At 40.8% G+C, this 23502-nt stretch overlaps 1 protein-coding gene across 8 annotated transcripts in view; it reads left to right on the forward strand.

Annotated features, from left to right (window-relative positions):
* The window catches only part of CDV3 (CDV3 homolog), a 70033-nt gene that overhangs the window by 6710 nt on the left and 39821 nt on the right, over positions 1–23502 (forward strand). Inside the window, exons 3-6 of one of the 8 annotated variants that reach the window (XM_050938091.1) lie at positions 91–227; positions 2814–2973; positions 4241–4290; positions 9591–10362. In XM_050938091.1, coding sequence (XP_050794048.1) covers positions 91–227; positions 2814–2973; positions 4241–4290; positions 9591–9640 — 397 coding nt within the window. In that variant the 3' untranslated portion in view covers positions 9641–10362. Of the gene's footprint in view, positions 1–90; positions 228–2813; positions 2974–4240; positions 6628–9590; positions 10363–11782; positions 11940–23502 lie in introns of those variants that run through there. The other 7 variants (XM_050938093.1, XM_050938092.1, XM_050938090.1 and 4 more) reach the window with 7 other exon arrangements.

Raw genomic sequence — 23502 nt, forward strand, 5'->3', positions numbered from 1 at the left:
GGAACTGAAGTCCTTTTTCACACACTGTATAATATTTTTGGCAAGTGTTTAAATCTTTTGGTTCTAACACGCTAACTACTATTCCACTAGTGAAAAAGAAGACGATGAAGGTGAAAAGAGAGAAGAACCAGGTGACAACTGGGAGGAAGCTGGTGGTGGTGTAGAGAAAGCATCTGGTCCTTGGAACAAGACCGCTCCTGTGCAGGCGCCTGTTGCTGAAACTATTGGTAACTTTTTCGTGTCTTTTTTACTGGCCTGTAAAGGCATACCAACTTTAAATCCAACTCTTAAGAAGTTGAGAGAAATCTCTAGTATTACTCATGCTCCCAGAGCTCCCTGTCAATGTTTGTAGTACTAAACTCTCCTAATTACCTCTGCATGGGTCTTTTTACTCAATAGCAAACCTGTAAAACGGACTATGCAGAGAAAAATGAAACTGAGTAGACCGGGGTAGGCAACCTATGGCATGCGTGCCAAAGGCGGCACTCAAGCTGATTTTCAGTGCACTCACACTACCTGAGTCCTGGCCACCGGTCCGGAGGGTGCTGCATTTTAATTTAATTTTAAATGAAGCTTCTTAAACATTTTAAAAACCTTATTTACTTTACATACAACAGTAGTTTAGTTATATATTATAGATTTATAGAAAGAGACCTTCTAAAAACATTAAAATGTATTACTGACACGTGCAACTTTAAATCAGAGTGAATAAATGAAGACTCAGCACACCACTTCTGAAAGGTTGCTGAACCCTGGAGTAGACTGTGCTGCCAAAGGTATAAAATAAAAAAAAAGTTTTCTAATTTAAGATACGGTAATCTTGGGTGTTGATAGGAGTTAATCTTTTAGACAGAAACCTTTATATTAATAGAGTCTCCAAAAACTGAAGTGTAGATCAGTTTTAAACTTGTATCTTATCATACATCTTTGTAAATATAGCTAATCTAACTTCCCAATGGAATATAGATTAAATTAAATACCTTTCAGGAGTGGTATGGGAGAAAATAACATCCAATTGGTACAGTTTGCAAACTTAAGCTTAGTTTCCTCATTTGATCTTTCCCTCCCCCCCCATACCTGAAATACTGGCATGATAATTCATAATCACATAGTAAATAAGCAGAAATGTTTGTAGTCATCATCTGACATTTAATGTAATGATTCTCAAACAGATTCAATAACTAGTGCATCTGTATAAACATCTACAGTCCTTCACTATTCCCGATTATATCGTGGTGAAAGGATTGTCATCTGATGTTTTGGTTAGGGGGAGCCTTTAAATGCAGTCTCTGTCCAAAATGACTTAGATTTGTTAGTGGAGGTAGCAGACTATCATAGTCTCTTGCTTTCTCAGCACACTTCTCACATGAGGTACGGGGAGGAAGATTTGAGGTGCCATTGGCACTGCCTTGCCTCAGCTTTTGACAGCTTCTTGCTTCTTTGCACAAGCAGAATCCTAAGTGTAGTGCTATAAATGTGACAGAACTATGAAGGGATGCAGAAGGAAACTATTGCTTCTTTCTGAGCCAACTTCCCTTTTCATCCTTCCATGTGTAAATTACCACAGCGGTTGCAATTCATAATCTGAGCTCAGTTTGGACAAGCAACCTACGGGACTATGTAACAGTTGATCAGCTATGCACGGCAGAACCAATGCTCATTATAAAGGACTCCGTCTGCGTTTAGAAATTCTGTAAATTAAAACCTCTAGTGCTCTTCATTGGCATGTACCCAGGTATTTAAGCAAACTTCAGAAGGGGACATGCAAACAGAGGCGGATGACTAGAGGACAAACTCCTGTTTGACTCAGTCAGATCTCTTGCAGCACTTCCGTCAGAAGTTTTAAGCCAACACCATGTAGCTGTCTCAATGTGGAGAGCAACCAGTTCCCTTGAGCCTTTAAGCATACCTTGAATAGATTAAGAAGGCTTTACCAGAGGACACAAGATAGTCACCATTGAGCGTAACCAGCAGAGTTGCTGTGGATTCAAGGGTAGTAGGGGTACCTAACTCAAGCTCAGTTTTAACAACATAAATGTGTAACTCAACCCTTAATCTGATATCCCTACTTCATTGATGTTGTTTCTCCTAGGGCCCTGGTAACCTGCAGAACAGCTGAAAGGTCATATAGTGACTGCATCTAAAAATTCTTAAACAAATACAAATACATTACTAAACGGCATCTTAAATACAAAAAGCTAAATTATGCTTTTATTTTATGACTGATCTTATAATAAACCCTGCTTTTGGGCTATCAGGAAAATTTAAAACTTAAGATTCTTACAGTGGGATGTAAGAGCACTTGGAATTGGAAAATCTAGTTAAACTTAATGAGGGTGGGGCACTTGATCTAGCAATGTCATGCAAGTGTATTCTTCCCTCCTTTACAAGTTTACAGTAGATTACATTTCATTATTTGTTAGCAAATACTTCAGTCTGCTTTGAGGCCATAGGCAGTTTCTTTGAACTAAATTTGGAAAATACGGGAAATACAACAACAACTTAAAATTTAGTTCATAATCACAAATGTTAGCAATTACTCTCAAGTCCTATCCAGTGGCTCTTACCACCTGTGACTATGTGGTGCTGTTGTAAAACTGCACTTTAATTTAAAAAGGTCTAGTAATTTAGTTGGATAATCTTGAACACTATCACTAATAAACTGAAACTAAGATCTTGGGTATTAGATCAACTCTTAGGTTAGAATATCTGACCTTTGGAAGCAGATAACAAAATAGGGCCCAAAGCCAGAGTTTAAAAATAAGGCTATACACTTTTTTTATTCGTCTAAAACTCTGCTAATAAATTCTTAGTTACAGAAACCCCTGAACCAGTGCAATCTAGTGGTGTATACCGACCGCCTGGGGCTAGGGAGACCAGGACACGAAAAGCACCACAAGGACCACCAGAGATCTATAGTGATACACAGTTTCCATCATTGCAATCCACTGCCAAGCATGCAGATAGCCGAAAGTAAGTATATTTAATCAGTTCCTCTAAGATGGCTATTTAAAATGTTTTCCCACCAGAGTCCTAACTCCTTATTTGGTGTCAGATCTTGATCTTTCCACAGAAGTCTATAAATTGCAGAAATGATTATTTGGTGGGATTGGGGTCTAAATTTTATCATTCCCCTGACTTTATTTCCCCCCCACCCACCTCCAATGCCTCTCAAAGGTCTGAGGAGTGAGACTTCTCTTAATGAAGAGAAGGCCAGACTAGGTGATTACCACTCTCCTTGGCCACCTAATCCCTACATTCAGGGATTTCCTTAAATAAAACACTGCTGATCTTGACAGTATCGAGTTCCTTTCCATGTTAACCAGTGCTCTGTGGTAGCTTTCAGCAGGGAAGTAATAGCAACATGCTGCTTGAGCAGAACTATGTTATCATGGGCAACTTCAAAAGGTGTGTGGAACAAAGGGAGGAATTTTGTAGACAGTGTTGCTACAGTTATTATATTAACTGTGAGTTTGGAGGGCCATGTCATGTCCCGAGTGACTTTAAGGAGACTCCAAAGTGACATTGCCTGAGTTTCCTATCCCTTCCATAGACTCCTTCCCTGCTGAAGGGTTAAATAGACCTCTGACTCATTTGCTCTTATCACCTCTTTATGTGGCATTGATTGGTACAACACAGTAGCGTAGCATAAGCTTTCTTTCTGGTCTAGTTTGGCATCTGCCAATTGAACAAGCAGTGTTATCAAAGATGTCTTGGCTTTTCTAGGACATGAGCAATGTTACTCTTAAAAACCAGCATGAAAAATTTTGAATTATACTTGAGTAACATACTAACTGCAACACAACTTCCATATCTTCTACAAGACTGTTGGTTATGTTTCATGTTGCAATGTTCAGACCTCACTGGGAGGGGAATGGGCCTCTTATTTTCTATCACCTTTGAGAGAAATGCTATAGCATGATTTGAAAGTGTTAACCATATGTATTGCATTATACAGTATACCATATTGGAATGGATTTATGGAAATGAAGCTGACAATGTAATCTGAACAAATAGCACAGAAAGGGCAAGAGGTCTACTCTAGAAATAGTCTATGCAACCTTCTGTTCTCTTGGGGAATGCATGGATATCCCCTGTGGAATCCAGCCCACTCGCTTTACTCTGCATTTGTAGTGTAACTTTCTAATTTTGTTGGTTTTGGGGTGGAAATTGGCTAGGAATTTCACAACTCAGAAGCTAGTGAATAAGACAATTACTGACTACATTTATTTTCCCTTAGGGATAAAGAAATGGAGAAGAGCTTTGAAGTAGTAAAACACAAAAATAGAGGTAGGGATGAGGTCTCAAAAAACCAGGCACTTAAACTTCAGCTAGACAACCAATATGCTGTGCTTGGGGATCAGTAGAGCTGCATACACATTACAATTAAGGAATGCTTTTTTGGTAACCCTCCTACTAAGGTAACTAAACTACAGCTAAGGACTATGATGAACATGCCATCTTATTTCTGCTGGATGTGCTGCGGCAAGTGCAGACTACTTTGACATAAGTGATTGCTCTCGCACTATGGAAGCGTAATGTGTTACAACTTTCTTCTCCATTGGATTTGGGGGAAATTAATGTAAATGGTTGAACAAGATTCATCAGTGTTCTTTAATTACTCTGAAAAAGTATCTACAGTCAGTGGTCATTTCAAAATCTTTTTATGTTCAGATACTGAGCCTTCGTAAGGGTTGACTACCTCAGACTTGCTGCACTCATTGTGGACACCATGTGGATCACAACTTCTGGAAAAGAAGGTTACAGCTGTTTTAGTGGCCATCTGAAACTTGAAACCAGCTTCTCTACTGGGTTCCTGTCAGAAATCCTGCAGAAGTCAGCCATTTGGTTCTGATTTGCTATAAATAACAAAGATTTAAGTGACCTTAATGAGAAACCTGTCTGGTGTCCCATCCTGAGGAATCCTTTCATGTGTAGTCCTAGCCTACTAGAGACTTTCTGGAGCATACCACTTTCAAAAATTATCAAAGTATAGTACAGAGCTGTAGTTTGTTTACCTTTTTAGATAGAGCTGTACTGAGGTAACCACAAAACAAAACTCATTCCAATACAAAATTGGAGGGTGTATGGGGTGGGGATTGATTGGGCTGTCTGCATTAGCCATTTTCACAGTTGTGTTCAAGTGTTTTCTTTGTTCTACAAAAAATGCCTTCCTTGTTTCTGGTATAAAACTGCAGTATACTCAAGTAAAAATGTGAAATGTGTTAATAGTGACAAGCTTATCTTGGTTTTCATAATTGGGTCGCTTCTCTTTCTCTGAGGGACTAGGACTTCAGTAGGCTTTAATTTGGTACACAGCAGAAGCCTGTGCTCCCACTCTAGTCTTCAGAACATAGTTTCAAAAAATACATGCAGTATACAGGGCAGTAATATTAACTTCAAGATAACTTTTGCTACAACAGAAACACTAACAGCTGTCTCCAAGCGATCCTATCTCATACGAGTAAGCTGATATAAGACTCTGAAGGAAGGATAACATCAAACCTAGTGAGATTTCATTTGTTATGGCTGCTTAAGATCATCATGTGAGCTTGCAAAGTGTTCAAGGCAGAAATCCTCACTTTAAATGGCATTTTCTCAACTGTAGGAAGCCTAGTGACAATGGAAGGAGTGACAGCTTTGTTCAATTTTTGGCCATCTCTATTGACTTAACTTAGTGTTAACTTAACATACAATGGCATGTGTATGCTAAAGCTATAGGACAAATAATACCCAGTTGCTTCTATACAATGAAAGAGAATCTGACAACCAGCCAAACTGTCCCGGGGCATACCATCTGTCTTTCCCCTTGCTTCTTTTAGTTTGTTTTTAGTATGCTAGCTAAGTGAGTAAGCACCTCTTTCCAAATCTAGGTTTCTCCCTGTAAATGTGAATGCCAAGAGGAGGAGCTGCAGACTTATTTCTTGTCCACTTCATACTTGCCAATGGCAAAACAATCTTACTGATGTAGTACTTTACGTATAGGAGACCAGGCTTGGTGGCTCATGCAGAAATTAAATGTTTAGTTTCCCTTTGATTTAACTGCTGATGCTCTAAAGTCTGTTTCTTTTGAAGTCTGTAAGAATCTTGCTGTTGACTTCAGTGGGATCAGGGCTTGCCCCGGTTCTCACAATGTGCTTGATATAGAACTGGCCTTAAAGCCCTTGCAGAGTTAACTTTCTCAGTAAAATTTCCAAACTAGCAGCTGTGATTAGGTAGATTGATCAAATGACAAATTTAAAAACCTGAAGACTTCATTTTGAGAATCAAAACCACTGAAAGTAGATTTACATGACTCAGAGTCCAACGCTAGTAATGTATCTTCCCTGAAAATATCTCTGCCAACAGAACGTTTGTTGGTTTATGTCACTAAAAGTTTAAGATTGTCCTATTTGTGGTAACTCAGTCACATGGTAGAAACCTAAAATACTAAATCGCAACTTTGTTCTGACATTTTAAAGAAGGATATTGGAATTGTTAATGCACATGAATCAAGTTTTTAATATACTGTATGATGGGTAGATGAGGCTGTCCATTGTACCTTTATTTGAATTCTCAGGCATGGTTTTGGCAGTGCAAGAAAACCTGTAACATTAATAAATCTAATAAAGTGGAAATATACATGGATCCTGGAGTCAAATGTATCTTTACCTGCAGTCCTAGCCTACACCATGCAGCATTTAAATAAATGGAGGATAACTGGATAGCTTTGGGACATAATGGAGGTGTGCAGTCATTAAGTTCAAATCCAGGTCAGAAGAGCCAAAGTTAACAGCTCATGGCAATGTACATAGCCTTCATATAGTGTGGTAGCTAGACTGAGGCCTCTGGATGGTATCTAATTCAAATCACCATCTGTTTTTAGCCCTAAGTGGCATTCTCAGCAGTGTCCATAGACTGAAAGGACACACAAAAATGGATTAAGTCTTCACCTTAAGGTGGCTCCTCTTCTTCGGAGTTTGCTACTCCCTGTTCAGTGGATGGAAGGAGGTCTTTAAAGACTAGTTGTTAAAAGTCACACTTTCTTAAACCCAATACATGTCATTCTAAGTTCTTGCTAGAATATCTTCACAAAACAAGGCATCTGGAATTTTTGTAGGGACTTTTCTGATTAAGCAGTGCATTTAGGGAGTTTTAACAAAAGCCAAATTAAGGCATGTAACTTTTTTTATTAAGGATGATATTTAGCTCCTTATTGAATCACCTTCCTTGCAGATGTAAAAATGACCTAAAAGTACAATGACCTGTCTGAAATGAGGTTCAGATTTCTGTGGCTGCTATATTCCACTTTAATTAAACATGCTGATAAATGTCATTTAAAAATTATGCATGAGCTCTGAAGCCTTATTTTAAAATGAAAATTCTCACTTTTACAGCAGAGGTATAGTCAAAATATCAGTCAGTGGTATCTAGTTCTATGCAACTTCAAGTGACTTTACTTGTGTAAACACTCGTGGATAACATACAGATTTATGATGTAAAAGCATTTCTCATTGTCTTATGCAGAAGAGAGATGACACAACTACAAAGCCATTAGTATAACCGAGCATCCAATTACACTAAAAGTGGTGCACAAGGGAATATTCTGGATTTGAGTTTTTGATGGCAGCCTAACTTTTAAGGTGAATGATAAAATTGCTAAAACTGAAAAACTTGGGGAGGTGTGGGGAGGGAGAATGTGCTTGTATTATCTCCTGGGGCTTTCTCCAAAATAGGATTTTCAAAACCTCAGCTACAGGAATATTGGCATCTATGCTAATTAATTATATCAGAAGAGTGTAGAGCAGAGTTGCTATTTAACTCAACTCTGTTACTCTAGACTTGTCTTGCTTAGTCTTACTCCAAAAGTAATGAAGCAATATCTTAAATAGTTGCCATGCATGGTATTTGATTTCTACTAGTTAAAGCTGGCTACAAAAAAGAGTTTAATCAAACTTGTTCCAGGGTAACTGTCAATTTTTTTTAAAAAAAATCTATTTTAAAATCATTCTTTTAAGTCTTCTCTAGGGTTCTCTGATTTCATGGGGGCTCATTTAATATCTGAATGTGTGGCCTTTGGTTTATGGAAACTACTACACTACCATATGCTGAAATTTTTAACCCATCTGACTTCCTTGGTCTGATCTGAATTTGACAGCAACAAAGACAGCAAGACTCCTGGAGGGAGTTTGTTTACTCTTTCTATGAAAGTCAGCATCTCAAACACACCCAGGAATTCAGCAGTTATGACTCTTTGCCTAAGTGCCAAAGCTCAATGATAGCAGAGTCTTTCCTTGACATAACACAATTTCAGGTAACACAAACATGCTGCTAATTGCACTCTCAATAACTGCATCCCTTTTCTTTGAATAGCTCAAACTACTGAGGAGGTAATGTACTTCAGAAAATACACCTCTTTGATATGTATGATGATCCTGCTGATTTAAAAAAAAAATAATTAAAACCAGATGTCTTTGGCCTTTAGCAAAAAAAAATTTTTTTTTCCCTGAGCACAAAAAAGAAGCATCTTCATTCTCTTGTGCAGACCTATTTGATCATCCTGTAGTTAGCTAGACTTACATCTGTTTTTCCTAAATAGACTTCTAAGGTAAGACTAGGTCTGGGCATTTTCATTCTAAACTGTGTTTTTGCTGAATCAGGATTTAAGTGAGATGGTGGTAGAAAACATGTTTGTAAAATTTTAGTAATCTAAAACAGTTGTGTCAGGCACAATACTCGATAGTAAAAACTGAAAACATTCTGTATAGAGTTGAATAAAAACTTTCAAGGAAAATAGAAGTTAAAAATGAAAGATCCAAGTTTAGAAGGGGAGGTGTTAGATTGGGTCAGCTTTAGGTAGGGAGAGGAGGATATTCAGTTTATATTAGATGTCAAAATCGAGCACAAGACACCATTCAGATACAATTTTTTATATATAAAATCTCCAATGTTAGTTTGGATAGGAAAGAGGTACTGCTTATTAAGGAAGTTACTTTGTTTCTCAAGCACTAATGTAACTGTCATATATTCAGTTTCAGACACAATGGTACAGGAACAATTTGAAAAAGGGAGGGAACACACAAAAAAAAAAAGGCCTGTAAGTAATAGTTCAAGTGTTGTGTACAGGATAGAAGGAGCTTGTGTTGGAGGAGAAATGCAATAGCTTCCGTGCTGAAGATTGCTATAGAGATTTAAGAGGAGCAGTTCTTGTTGGTCAAAGGTGACCTGCACCTAAAGATTTAAATTGAAGCAAAGAAAGTTTGAAAATCAATAGTGGGGGAAAGCCTCAGAATGCAAAAAATACATATTGGAAAATGGCCTTTGGGGAGGAAGTTGTGCAATTGTCATCTGCCCAAATCTTATAATCAAGTCTCTAAACTACCACACCTGTTTTCAGTAAATTAGGATAGTGCTAAGTTGCAAGATTAATTTATCTTGAATGAAACAATAAACCAAGATCTAATTAAAACAAAAATAGTTTCCCTCCTCCAACTTAGATAAAAATTGTGACACTGATCCAAATTGTTGTGAAGATATCCATCTGTATTTTCTTTTTTTAGGAAGCAATGTCTAATAGTATGTTGATTAAATTTTTATATGCAATTGCTCAGGTACAGTATACTACATATCAAGCGTAGTGAAGTTTCAGTGGGCCACCTAACTAGAATATGGATATTCAAGGTGGTATACCAAAGTGTTAAGTCCTCAGAAAAAGAGTGGCACATCTAGCAATACTGGAAGATCTGGTCCAGAAACAAGCAAGAACAAGAGAAAGAATGGTCAATAATAGTTAAGGCACAGGTCTGGGAAGCAAATCTGGGTTCTAGTCTGAGTTCTTTCACTGACATGCTGTGGAACCTTGGGCAAATATTTTAACTTCACTGTTCCTCAGTTTCCCCTGTCGTAAAACAGATCATATTTCCCTACCTCACAGGGGTGTTGTGAGGCTTAATCCATTCTTCGTAAAGTGCTTTGAGACCATTTGATGGAGGTGCTATAGCATGCAGAGTATACAAATGAATTAGTCCCATGCTGTTGGTTGTTTCAGTTATAATAAGACATCTGGATTAGTTTTCAGTACATTAGTTCAATACTACTTTAGGGAAAGCTTATATCTATGAAATGTAACATACATTCTATTATATTTAAGTATTATGGGATCATGTAACTACAAACTTAAAATCCATACATTCAAGGGGCATAGTTAAGGTAGTGCATTCAACCTTTAATTGGCATTTCCTGATTTTATGTGATTAACTATGCAACCCTAACATTGTATTAACATAAGTAGTTTTGGTTTTGCATGGAATATATTTAAAATCAATTTTGTCATTTTATAAACCCCATGATGGAAATAAACTTCTGTTCACGTTGTTGTTCAAATACCCATCTTTTACAATTTACAGTTTTTTAAATTTTATTTTAAAGGTGAACTAGGAATGTTCACTGATACAAGTATTCACGGAGAACTTACTCGTAATGGGAGTTGGTTACTTATAGCAGGAGGTGCTCTTCTTTCCCCTCTCCTTTTTTCTCCATTATTGATCTTTCGTCCACTTATGTATATTGCCATAATATCCAAATGCCCATTTATGCTAGGGACTGTGGAAACACATAAGAAGGCCTAGTTCCTGCCCTGAAAAGCTTACAAACTGATTTAAGACAAGAGGATATAACAGGAGGAGACAAGAAAAGGGAGGGTAAATAGTCATAAGCCTGGTTATTTATTGTGCTTCTGTTGTTGGGAAGGTGTCTGTGAAATAGTAGTGTGGGCAGGGTGATGGGAGGACGTGCAAAACACAGCCATGGGAATGAGAAGAATGATGGAGGCAAGGGTTGGGAGAAGGAAAGCAGGAAGTATGCTACTGAACAGGTAGGATGTAAGAATAAGTAGAGAACAGTAAATATCAACATAACTTGTCAAGTAACTGCAGCTGGAGGACTTGGAGCCCAGGGAGCAGATGTGAAGAAATGTAACACACAAAAAGGCTCTTGAAGTTATATCTTCTTTGATGTTGGGGATTTAAAGGTCCATCATCAGTGCTCTTGCTGATGGTGCCCATGTATGTTAGGAGACCAGGTGGTCATGGTGGGGACATGCACGAGGCTCCAGTTTCCCCAAGCAGATGCCCTCTGGCTCTTGTGGGTGTTGAGCTGGAGAGAAAGAGGGAGGAAGGTTGGCTGTGTCTGCCTGGCTCCTCTGCTACTATCATCACCTCCCTCTGCTGGTGTGTTATCACCACAGCACCCAAAAATGAGCTGTTAATGATTGAGAGAAGTCTGATGTTTATTTTCCCTCTCCATGTGAGTATAGTAGTTTATTGCCATTCTCCAACAGATTGTATCAGGCATTTCAGGGGAGATTCTTGGCTGTAGCTGACTAGTGAGTCCTGAAGCATGAGTGATAACCTTTCAATTTTTTTTATCCTAGCTAGTGTAACAGCAGATATTCTACATGAGGCAATGAGTTCTACAGATTAGAGACTGAGTTAAAAATGATTTTTCAATGAGTATCCTTTTTTTTTTTCTCCTTGATAAATAGCAGTGCCACTTTACTTTGACTATCTGCTTTTCAGTTGGAGTCTCAGATCTTTATCTCATCTCATTTCAAAACTCAATAATCCTAGTCTTGCAATTCCTCCAGGTATGAAAGTCTTCTTTCCCCTACATCTGATCAGTTTCTTCCTTTTGTCTTTCTATGATATCTTTTGATATGGTGATGAAAACAGAGCAATGTTCGGCATGAGGACCTGTGAGAAAAATATATGCCATAATATTTTTCCATATTCTCTCTTTAATGCAGCCTAACATCTTATTCGCTTTCTTGACTGCAACTGCACATTGAGCAGAGGTCTTCATCGAGCTGCCCATGGTGATGCCTACATCGTCTCCTTGAGAGATAACAACTAATTCAGAACCCATCAATGTGTATGAATGGTTAAAATTCTTTCCAATATTCATTACATTGTATTTGTTTCTGTTGAATTGTATCTGCCTTTGTCTTGCCCAATTATAAAGTTTGTTAGTTTCTTCTGGCATTCACCATCCTCCCTAGTATTGGCAAACCTAACAATTGTACATTGACAGCAGTTTTTGCCACCATGCTATTCACTCAATCTTCAGCTCACAAACATATACCACCATTCTTACCAGTAATCGCCATGGCATGCCCTTATTAGCTTCTGTTTATGTGCAGACTTGATAATTTCTTCCTGTTCTTTATTTCCTGTCTTTTATCCATCTAAGTTATATTTTCTTACTGGTTCAACTGTGATAGCAAAGAAATCTAGTCACGACCTTGTCCCATCTTCCTGAATTCATATGTATATTGCAGTCTTCATTGGTTAAAATACCTTTATATGTTTTATTTTTTAAACTGAAAACCAAATTCCTGATCCTTCATCTCTTTCAGAAAATGTGACTCATCAGAAAATTTCTTACAGATAATTTCCTTTGTGCTAGCAGCATCTCCCACAGTTCTGGATATCTGGGCTGTTCTCTCTCTGAGGCTCACAGAAATAGATCAGTGTTTTGGCATTACATGGTCTGGCCCCACCTCTCTGCTCCTGCTTGCTGCCAGATGAGTTATTCCCAAGATGTGAAATCTGCATAACATATTAATAAACATTCCAGAGATGATAAAATAACTATGTACGTTAGACCTAGGAAGATGGTCAGATGGTAATGATTCCATTTAATATCTGACTGACTCATGAGCCATCCGGGGGTGTAGGACTGTGGGAGGCTACTAGCAGAAAGGAAATTATCTGTAAGAAATTTTCTGTTCTGCAGCCCAGAGTCTCCCACAATATTGGACATCTGGGAAATAGCAAGCAGTGAACGGAGGTAGAGAGAGCTATGAAATAAAAATTTGGTAGTAAGGAAGTGCATGAGCTCACTCAAAGTCTGTACTATTTCTTAACCACTGCCTGCAGCACCTGTCTTCCAAAGGAAGCCTCTGCAGAAGATAGAAGGTCTACCTTGTCGTGCTTAATGAAGTTGTTAGCTGTAGATCAAGTGGCTGCTTTGGAAATTTCTGAAGAGGACACGCTTGCTCATTCTGCCCATGAGGTTGCTACGGATCTCGTGGAGTGACCCTTGATCCCCTGGGACAGAGGCCTCTGGTGATCTGTAGGCTTCCACAATACATAATCTAATTCACCTAGTGATGGAGGACTTGGAAGTTCTGATTCCCTGGCATTTTGGGTGGAAGGATACAAATAGGGAACCCAGTCATAGATTCGGTATATCTGAGATAGATATTCAATGCTCTTCTCACCTCTAAGGTGAACCACACCTTTTCAGCTGGATATTGTGGTTTTGGACAGAATGAAGGAAACAACTTCTTGGGAAGTGTGGAAGGAGAAATTTACCTTACGAAGAAAGGATTCTCATGTCCCTAAGCACAACCTTTGTCCTTGTGGAACATGCAGTAAGGCTCCAGTATAGATAAGGCAGCCAGTTCCAATGCTCACCTTGCGGACATGACAACTGCTAAGAAACACGTCCTAATGGATAAATAAATCAAAGTCAGAGGCTCAAAGGAATAGCTTATCAGAGCCCTCAAAACTAGCAGAAAGTCCCATTTTGGGAAGAGTGGCTTGACCGCTGGTCTGGCTAATCGGACTGTTTGAAGGAATCTGGCTACCTGTGGATTGTCTGCCAGAAAGCCCAAGGATCATGTGAACGGCAATCTACTAAGAGCAGACACCTGACATGTAATGGTGTTGGCCTGAAGGCCTCTTTCTATGCCTTCTTGGAGAAAGTCCAGAATGGTTGGAATGCCTGGGATTTGCATTGTGGTCTTGGCACCAGTTGTTGATTCTGGGCTAGATTGAGGAGTATGTTTTTAGTGTTGATAGTCTCCTAGATGAAAGCAATGACTTAATGACTATGGAGGACAGATTGAGACCTAGCTATCAGTTGAAGCCTTTTTGGGTCTGGATTAAGACGAGGACCTTGCAAGAGGATGTCCGGTCTCCATGGAAGCAGGAGAGGGTACTCCAGTTTCAGCTCCATCAGGTGGGAGAACCAAGGTCTCCTCAGCCAATGAGAAGTTATCAATATTAACATCACCTGTTCTTGTTTTATTTTCTAGACCACTTTCCCCAGTAGTGGAAAGGGTGGAAACGTGCAAAGTAGGCTCTGCGGCTAACTGCATGATAAGGGCTGTGCCCTCATTTACCTGGAATCTACCTCCCTTGTGAAGTATTTTGGTCTCTTTACATTTGTACAATTAGCAAAGAGGTCAGCTGAAGGGAGCTCCAATGTCTTAATGATGAGATCAAAAACTTTCTAATTCAGGCACCAATCGGAGTTGTTGACCCTATACCTGCTGAGCCAGGCTGTTTTTGGCTCAGGTCCCCTTTGATGTGGATTGCTCTGAGGGAAAGAGGAACTGTTCCACCCATCTCATTATTTCCATTGCTTCTGCATGTAGTGCCGGACTCCTTGTTTCCCTTTGGTTGTTTAAACGTGTGACTGTATTCATATTATCTGATTGAACCAGGCTGTGGTGGGCTGGAACCTTTGCAGAGCTAGCTTGACTGCTTTCAGCTCTAGGAGGCTTATGTCTTGACCCTTTTTCCTCATTCCGGAGACCCTGGGGTCTCCGAGTGAGCTCCCCAGCCCTCCATGGGAGGATTTTGAGCCTTATTCTTAGGAACCTTCTCAGGTTTCTGAGCCAGACAGCTGACCTTCATCAGGGAAGTCATCAGAGGACTCCTGGATTTCTTGTGTGTTTTCCTTCCCTGTTTAGCCTTTTTAGATCTGTTTTTAAAACCTTTTTTGTGCAGTTTGGGAACGTAGAAGCTCTGCTGCAGCCTTGGTGAGGCCTTTTGTGACCTACCTTCCATCAAGCCTGGAGCCCTCTTGAGAGATCTTTCTCAGAATCCTCCCTGCTGGCTCCTATTCCCCCTGCGAGGTGGAGAGGAGTGAACTCATTGTTATGTGAGGGAGGGGGGCTGATTAGAAGCCCTGTGTCTTTCCTCAAGGCACTCAGGATCCACTTCATGGCTTGGGAGTGGGGGGTGGGGAGGACTTGTGGCCTCCCCTCTTCGTTCAGCAAGGACCATTGGGACTTACTCCCTGAATGGTTGGGGTCCTCCTTGTATTTGATGCCTCTCCCTGCTCTAGGATCCCTGGTCCATCTCCACCCCTCGCCCCCCTTGAATTCACAGCTGCATCACTGGTTGGGGGACCCCCACTTTCCTGTCTGACTTGTAGCCCCCAGTGGAGTTAGGGATGGAAGCCTGGGTGAAGGCTGAACACAACTTGCTATCTGTGAGCCTGAGAAGGCTGCCTCGCATATGCAGCCCTGCTTGGATTTGAGCCAGTACTTTCTTGGCTGCTCTGCCATGCCTGTATGGGACAGGCTCAGGGAGGGTTAAACACCTGTGGGTTTAACTGGCCTGGGGAGGAGAAGGAATACTGAGGAGGGACAACACTGCTCCCCACTACCCAAAAAACAGGCCAGAAAAGTTTTAAAATAGAAGGTGGGAGGGCAGAACCCAAAAGAAACTGGCTGCTGCTATGGGAGGCAGAGAATTTGAGAGCATGCAGGAGCAGAGGTGGTGTGGTTAGATCTACTAGTTACTGCCTCACTCTGCTTTATAGCTATCTATTGTCAACTACTTCCCTGTTGTGACCATTCTTCCTTCTATCTTGCTGTAGTAACTAAATGCAGAAGAAATGGGTTACTGTTCCTTAAATAACAGTGTGAAATCTGTTTGCTTGGCATACTTCAGGACAGTGACTTAACTGGCATAGTGCTGTTTCTGCCGATTAGGAGGGCTTGGAGAAACAGTCTGCTGGAGGTATAATTTTTGCTTCATTAATTGCTTTCAAAATGAGTGAAGTATAAGACTTCAACGAGTTCAGTTTGTTAAGTAGTCAAAAGAGAACAAGAAAACAACACAGACTTCAAAAGAAGTCCCAACCCAAGCTTTAATGGATCTGAATCTGATCTCAAAGGAGTGTAAATCAAGAGTAACTCCACTGCTGTCAATGAAGTTACACAAGAATGAAATCAGAGTCAGGCATCTGTTGTATATGCCTAGCAGTACATTAGTTTTCCAGCATGCTCCTGTAAATAACAAGCTGCGTTTAGTTTCAATCTGGTCTGGACAAGTCTGGTGTTTGCTGCAGCCCAGCATCTCCCACCAAAATGTAGCTCATGGAGGCAGATCAGTGTTTTGGAACCACACATTTGTTAGTTCAACCACAGAACTTATGCTTCTGGACACTGATGTAGCCAGATGTTAGGAAAATCTTTAAAGATATGGGAGGATGCTTTGCAAAGAATTTTAAGATGACGTCTTGGTGCACAAAAAGTTGATGGTGAACTTGCTTTCAAATATCATACATTGGAACATCAAGCCGCAGCAATTTAGTGTTTCTAATTCCAGCATAAACAATGGTGAAAAGGAGCAAAACCAGACAAATAGCTACCATAAGGTCTAACATAGTTTGAAGTCTACCAGATGTCTGGAAAAAATTGTGGCTGCTGATGGTTTGGTACAACCGAAATTTTTTAATTTAAATTGAAGTAGAATCACAGTCCGACCTGGTTCTGTGAATCCCCATATGGACCCTGCAGTTTGTAGTAGAAGACTGATGATGGCCCTTAGAATGTATATTTTATGGTCATGAAGTACATTGGGCAATAATTTTGACAGTTAATTTTACTATGGTTTACTAGTTACAGCTTCTGCATATGACTCAGCTTCTAAACATGTAGCATGCACACCTCTTGTCCTTTATCCCTGTTAGAAGAACCACATCCAATGCTGTAAAGTATTTTGTGACAGTTCCTATGAAGAAAGCTAAAGAAAATAAAATTTATTTTATCTTTTACAGTAGTGACTGTTTTGTTTTCAGGTTGATTTTACTTCCTCAAGCCTGTTTATCTTGTTAAATAGCCTGTCCAGCAGTATTGGTTAGGACACCTTTACCATAGTTGATTCTGATATTGTAATTAAAAAGAAAAATGTGCACAGGTTAAGAGTTAAGCAGAGGATTAGATTTCAGTCACTTAAATGATTTTTCTGTTTTATCACATTTTAAAACTCTACTTCAAAAGTGTGCAGTATTATTGTGAGGAAAGATGGTCTAGTGGTTAGGGCACAAGCTGTGAGTTGGAAGACCTAGGTTTAATTTCCTGCTCTACCATAGACATCCTATGTAACTTTGAACAGGTCAATCTCTCTGTGCCTCAGTTTCCTATTTCTAAAATGGGGATAATAAGGAAGTACTATCTCCTAAGGGTGTTGTGAGAATAACTACCTTGAAGCTTCTGGGCACTCAGATAATCTCATGTTGGAGGCCATGTAAGTACCTTAGATATTACATTCCTGTAATTCTAAAATTGCATTGTGTGAAAGTGGAATGTGGAATTGCTATTGCAATATGGAAACTTTAAAGCCTAAGAATAGCCAGACCACATCAGACCAGTGGTCCATCTAGCCCAGTATCCTACCTTCTGATAGTGGCAATGCCAGATGCTTCACAAGGGAATGACCAGAACATCCCCTTGTTTAGTCACAATATCTGGCAGTCTGAAGCTTACGGACAACCAGAGCATGGGGTTGCATCCCTGACCATCTTGACTAAGAGCTACTGAAGGACCTACCTATGAACTTATCTAATTCTTTTTTGAACCCAGTTATAGTTCTAGTCTTCAGAACATCCCCTGAGTTCCACAGGTTGACTGTGCATTGTGTGAAGTACTTCCTTTAGTTTGTTTTACACCTGCTACTTGTTAATTTCATTGAGAGGCCCCCTGGTTCTTGTATTATGTGAAAAGATAAATAACACTTCCTTAATTCACTTTCCCTATACCATTCATGATTTTATAGACCTCAAGCATATCCCCCTCTTTTCCAAGCTGAATAGTCCGTCTTTTCAAATTTCCATACCTCTGATCACCTTTGTTGCCCTTCTCTTTACTTTTTCCATTTCTAATTATCTTGTTTGAGGGGGCAGGACTAGAAATGTATACAGTATTCAAGGTGTGGGTGTACCATGGATTTATATAGTGACAATATATTTACTGCCCTAATAACTATACCTAACTTTGTGTTTTTGACTGCCACTGCACATTGAGCAAATGTTTTCAGAGAACTATTCACAATGATACCAATTTTTTTTTTTTTTGGAGCAGTAACAACTAGAGGGAATCATAGAATATCAGGGTTGGAAGGGACCTCACGAGATCATCTAGTCCAACCCCCTGCACAAAGCAGGACCAATCCCCAAATTGCCCACTCAAGGATTGAACTCACAACCCTGGCTTTAGCAGGCAAATGCTCAAACCACTGAGCTATCCCTCCCTAGACCCCTGTCATTTTGTATATGTAGTTGGGATTATGTTTTTCAATGTGCATTACTTTGCATTTAATAACATTGAATGTCATCTGCTATTTTGTTGCCCAGTCACCAAGTTTTATGAGATCCCTTTGTAACTCTTCGCAGTCTGCTTTGGACTGAACTGTCTTGAGTGATTTTGTATCATCTGAAAACTTTGCCACCTCACTGTTTACCCCTTTCTGGATCATTTATGAATATGTTGAACAGCACTGATCTTAGTACAGACCCTTGGGAGAACCCCACTATTTACCTCCCTCCATTCTGAAAACTGACTATTCCTACCCTTTGTTTCCTGTCTTTTAACCAATTACTGAGCCCTGAGAGGACATTCCCTCTTAACCCATGACTGCTGGAACTAGTTACTGGTTCAAATCTGCCCTTGTAATCATTTCATAGGTGGGCATGGGAGGGTATGTAAAATAAGTTAGTGACTGCAGTGCCAGTCAGACCAGTATCTGTATCCAACACCATTACAATTGACGCTGTTGTTGGTATTTGAGATCAAGCAAAAAACAGAAATGAGACTTTCAGCTAGAGGTCCTTGCTCCAGATCAAAGACCCATTGGTGCCCTATTTCTGTCAACAGGTAGCACTTCAGCTGCTTAGACCAGCACCATTTTAAGAGCACTAAATGCAGTTCAGATCTCACAGCACTTGCTTCTCTTACCTCACCTTTCTGACAGTTCCTTTAGAATTTCTTTCTCTGTCAACATGCCTTAGAGTTTTCACTGGCCCTCTCCTATTCTCCTGGTACATGTTGTCTCCAGGTAGTATTGTCCATTGCTATTCCACCTTACACAGGGAAATCAGAAATAAGTTTGCATCTGGAACGTCCACGCTGGTGTCTTGCGGGCAACTGAACTCAGACAAAAACTGAACTCAGCTCCCCGCCCCCTCCCTCGATTCTTCCCTCTTCTCCATTACCACCCTATTCAATCAGCACACAATCTTGGTTTCGTTTTTTTATTCCTCCCTCACATTGCTGTTGCGACTAAACCCTGGTTTCTCCTCTACATTTCCAGACTCCATCCATTCTTGTCTGTTCCCACCACTAAAAGTGTCATTTAGGCCCTTGTCCATCCTAATTATTGTAAATTCCTCCTCACTCTGGTCTCTCTTAACTTTTGCATCCACATTTTTAATGGTAGCTGTGGGTTTGTTGCTCTGACTGTAGTCATGTTCAGCTCTTCCAATATTTTCACTGCCTTCTGCATCATTCTTACCCCCAAGGATCAGTCTAATTAATTTCTCACTTAGGCTTGGTCTACACTACGCTTTTAAACCAATTTTAGCAGCGTTAAACCAATTTAACGCTGTACCCGTCCACACTACGAGGCCCTTTATATCGATATAAAGGGCTCTTTAAATCGGTTTCTGTACTCCTCCCCAACGAGAGGCGTAGCACTAAAATCGGTATTACCATATCGGATTAGGGTTAGTGTGGCCGCAAATCGACGGTATTGGCCTCCAGGCGGTATCCCACAGTGCACCACTGTGACCGCTCTGGACAGCAATCTGAACTCAGATGCAGTGGCCAGGTAAACAGGAAAAGCCCCCCGAACTTTTGAATTTCATTTCCTGTTTGCCCAATGTGGAGCTCTGATCAGCATGGGTGGCGATGCAGTCCCAAATCCAAAAAGAGCTCCAGCATGGACCGTACAGGAGATACTGGATCTGATTGCTGTATGGGGAGACAAATCTGTTCTATCAGAGCTCCGTTACAGAAGAGGAAATGCCAAAGCGTTTGAAAAAAATCTCCAGGCTACACCGTGCTGCGTGACAAGCGTAACGGAAAGCCAAAGAATCAAATGGACAGTCATGAAGGGAGGGACAGGGGACTGAGGACTCCAGCTATCCCACAGTCCCCAGCAGTCTCGGAAAAGTATTTGCATTCTTGGCTGAGCTCCCGATGCCTGTAGGTTCAAACACGTTGTCCGGTGTGGTTCAGGGTATAGCTCGTCAATGTACCCCCCTCCTCATGAAAGAAAAGGGAAAAAAATCGCTTGACTTTTTTTTAATGTCACCCTCTGTGTACTGAATGCTGCCGGTAGACGCAATGCTGCGGCAGTAAAAAGCAGTATCCACTCCTCTTCCCTCCCCAGTGGCAGATGGTACAATATGCTTGATAGCTGCTTAATACCCCTGGCTGGCCTCAGGTGAGGCCGGCCGGGGGGGCGGGCGCCTGGGTAAAAATAGGAATGATTCCTGGTCATTCCCAGTAGATGGTACAGAACGGCTGGTAACCGTCTTCATCATAGACACTGAGGGCTGAGCTTCAATCAGCTCCCTCCCTTTCATGTGTAAAGAAAAGATTCTGTACTGCCTGGACTATCATAGCAGTGGGATGCTGGGCTCCTCTCCCCCACACCACTTAATGTCCTGCCTGGACTATCATAGCAGCTGGAGGCTACCTCCCACTCATTTTATCTCAGTAACAAGTCAGTGTTTCTTATTCCTGCATTCTTTATTATGTCATCACACAAATGGGGGGACACTGCCATGGTAGCCCAGGAAGGTTGGGGAGGAGGGAAGCAACAGGTGGGGTTGTTGCAGGGGCACCCCCCGTGAATGGCATGCAGCTCATCATTTCTGCGGGATCTGACACGGAGCAGCTGTGCTCTCTGGTTCTCTGATACACTGGTTCTCTAGTACACTTGCCCCATAGTCTAGGCAGGACTGACTATTTTTAGATACCATAAAGGAGGGATTGACTCAGGGAGTCATTCCCATTTTTACCTTTGCGTCCCCGGCTGACCTCAGCCAGGGGCACTCATGATAGCAGCAGACGGTACAGAACGACTGATAACGGTCTCTGCTATCATGGCAAATGAATGCTGCTGTGTAGCGCTGCAGTCTCACCTCTGTCAGCAGCATCCAGTACACATACGGTGACAGTAAAAAAAAAGCTGAACGGGCTCCATGGTTGCCATGCTATGGCATCTGCCAGGGCAAACCAGGGGAAAAGGCGCGAAATGATTGTCTGCGTTGCTTTCCCGGAGGAAGGAATGAGTGACATTTACCCAGAACCATCCGCAACAATGATTTTTGCCCCATCAGGCACTGGGATCTCAACCCAGAATTCCAAGGGGCGGGGGAGACTGCAGGAACTATGAGAGAGCTACCCACAGTGCAACACTCTGGAAATCAACGCTAGCCTCGGACCATGGACGCACACCACCGAATTAATGTGCTTAGTGTGGCCGCGTGCACTCGACTTTATACAATCTGTTTTACAAAACCGGTTTATGTAAAATCGGAATAATCCCGTAGTGTAGACGTACCCTTACCTCCTCTCTCATTCCCCCACTTACTCCACTCAAGCAGCACAGCTAAAGTGTCCCTTTCATGCAGTTTCTCATTTGTCTCTTTGTTCAGCCTCTTAACTTAGAACTTGATTGTAAATGTGAGTAAACCATCAGAATCAGGCCCCGCTACTGTCAACTCTTCGGGGAAAGTCCACATCTCATTTGTCTTAAAAGGCCAAGACACAGGGGGAATTAGCATGATATTTAATTTTGTGTATCATTCCAAATTTCAGATTTTCTTTTGATGTGTCAATTCCCTAAATAAGTACTGAATGATGAATCCAGTGCTCACCTTAAAAATGCCATCTCAACTTTTGTGTATAAACAACAGGATGAGGTAGCTGCACTAACACCAGCATCACTAATATTTTCCAAGTTGTAGAGCCTTTAGTGCTAACATATTGGTAACAGCTGATAATTTTCTTTTACCAACATCAGCAATTCCATTATAGTTCTCGAATGTGTAAGTACTTATCACTTCTTCTGCTAAGCTTTGATGATTAATGTATAGACCTATTTTAACATTTTCAGTCAGGTTTCAACTATTCATATTTTTAAATGCAAGTTTTATCACAGCCATGCAAGACTGCAGTGCAGCATCTCACTAATAAGACTGCACAAAAAGATTAAATATATTAGACCATGATATGCAATAGAACAGACTTGGCTAAATGTGAGTTTACAACAATGAAGAGTCAGAGGGATAATGTGGATGACAATAGAAATTGCACCCAGTGCCATCTATCTGCCTGATTTCTGATCCTATGCTCACTGCAACACGAGAGAAGCTATTATTTTTCAAATTGCCTTTCCTGGCTAAAGGACTAGCTGTACCTCTTTCCTCTCTCGTCTCTGACAGCACTCTTCTCAGTTATTGGGTCTTTTGTCTTAAGCTAGCTTGGGGTGGAATCTGATGACTTTTTCACATTTAGATCCTATTTATACCAACCACTTATTGCTCTGCAGGTCTGACTGGGTTTTAGGTACTTATAGCTCCTCCCTTCAGGAACCTGTGACATTAAGAAGGATGTTGGTCAAAGTATTATTTAGCAGTTGGAAGAAAAAAAAACCTTCTTTTAAAATATTTTTTCTCTAAACAGCCAACCTGCATATTTAGTCTCAGTTTAGGGTGAAGCAGGCTTTCATCTTATCTAATTTAGACTCATAGACTCATAGGTCAGAAGGGACCAATCTGATCATCTAGTCTGACCTCCTGCACAAGGCAGGCCACAGAACCCCACCCATCCAATTTTATAACAACTCCTATCCCAGGACCGAGTTATTGAAATCCTCAAAAATGGTTTGAAGACCTCAAGCTGCAGAGAAACCACCAGCAAGTGACCCATGCCCCACGCTGCAGGGGAAGGCGAAAAACCTCCAGGGCACCTGCCAATCCGCCCTGGAGGAAAATTCCTTCCCGACCCCAAATATGGCGATCAGCTAAACCCTGAGCATGTGGGCAAGAGTCACCAGCTAGCACCCAAGAAGGAATTCTCTGCAGTAACTCAGTTCCCATCCCATCCAACATCTCCCCGCAGACCATTGAGCAGACCTGTCTGGTGGTAATTCAAGATCAATTGCCCAAATTAACGATCCTATCATAACATCCCCTCCATATACTTATCAAGCTTTGTCTTAAAGCCAGGAAAGTCTTTTGCCCCAACTACTTCCCTCGGAAGGCTGTTCCAGAACTTCACTCCCCTAATGGTCAGAAACCTTCGTCTAATTTCAAGTCTAAACTTCCTAATATCCAGTTTATACCCATTCGTCCTCGTGTCTACATTAGTACTAAACTTAAATAATTCCTCTCCCTCCCTAACGTTAACCCCCTTGATATATTTATATAGAGCGA

The sequence above is a fragment of the Gopherus flavomarginatus genome, chromosome 2, assembly GCF_025201925.1.
Source record: "Gopherus flavomarginatus isolate rGopFla2 chromosome 2, rGopFla2.mat.asm, whole genome shotgun sequence".
Lineage (NCBI taxonomy): Eukaryota > Metazoa > Chordata > Testudines > Testudinidae > Gopherus > Gopherus flavomarginatus.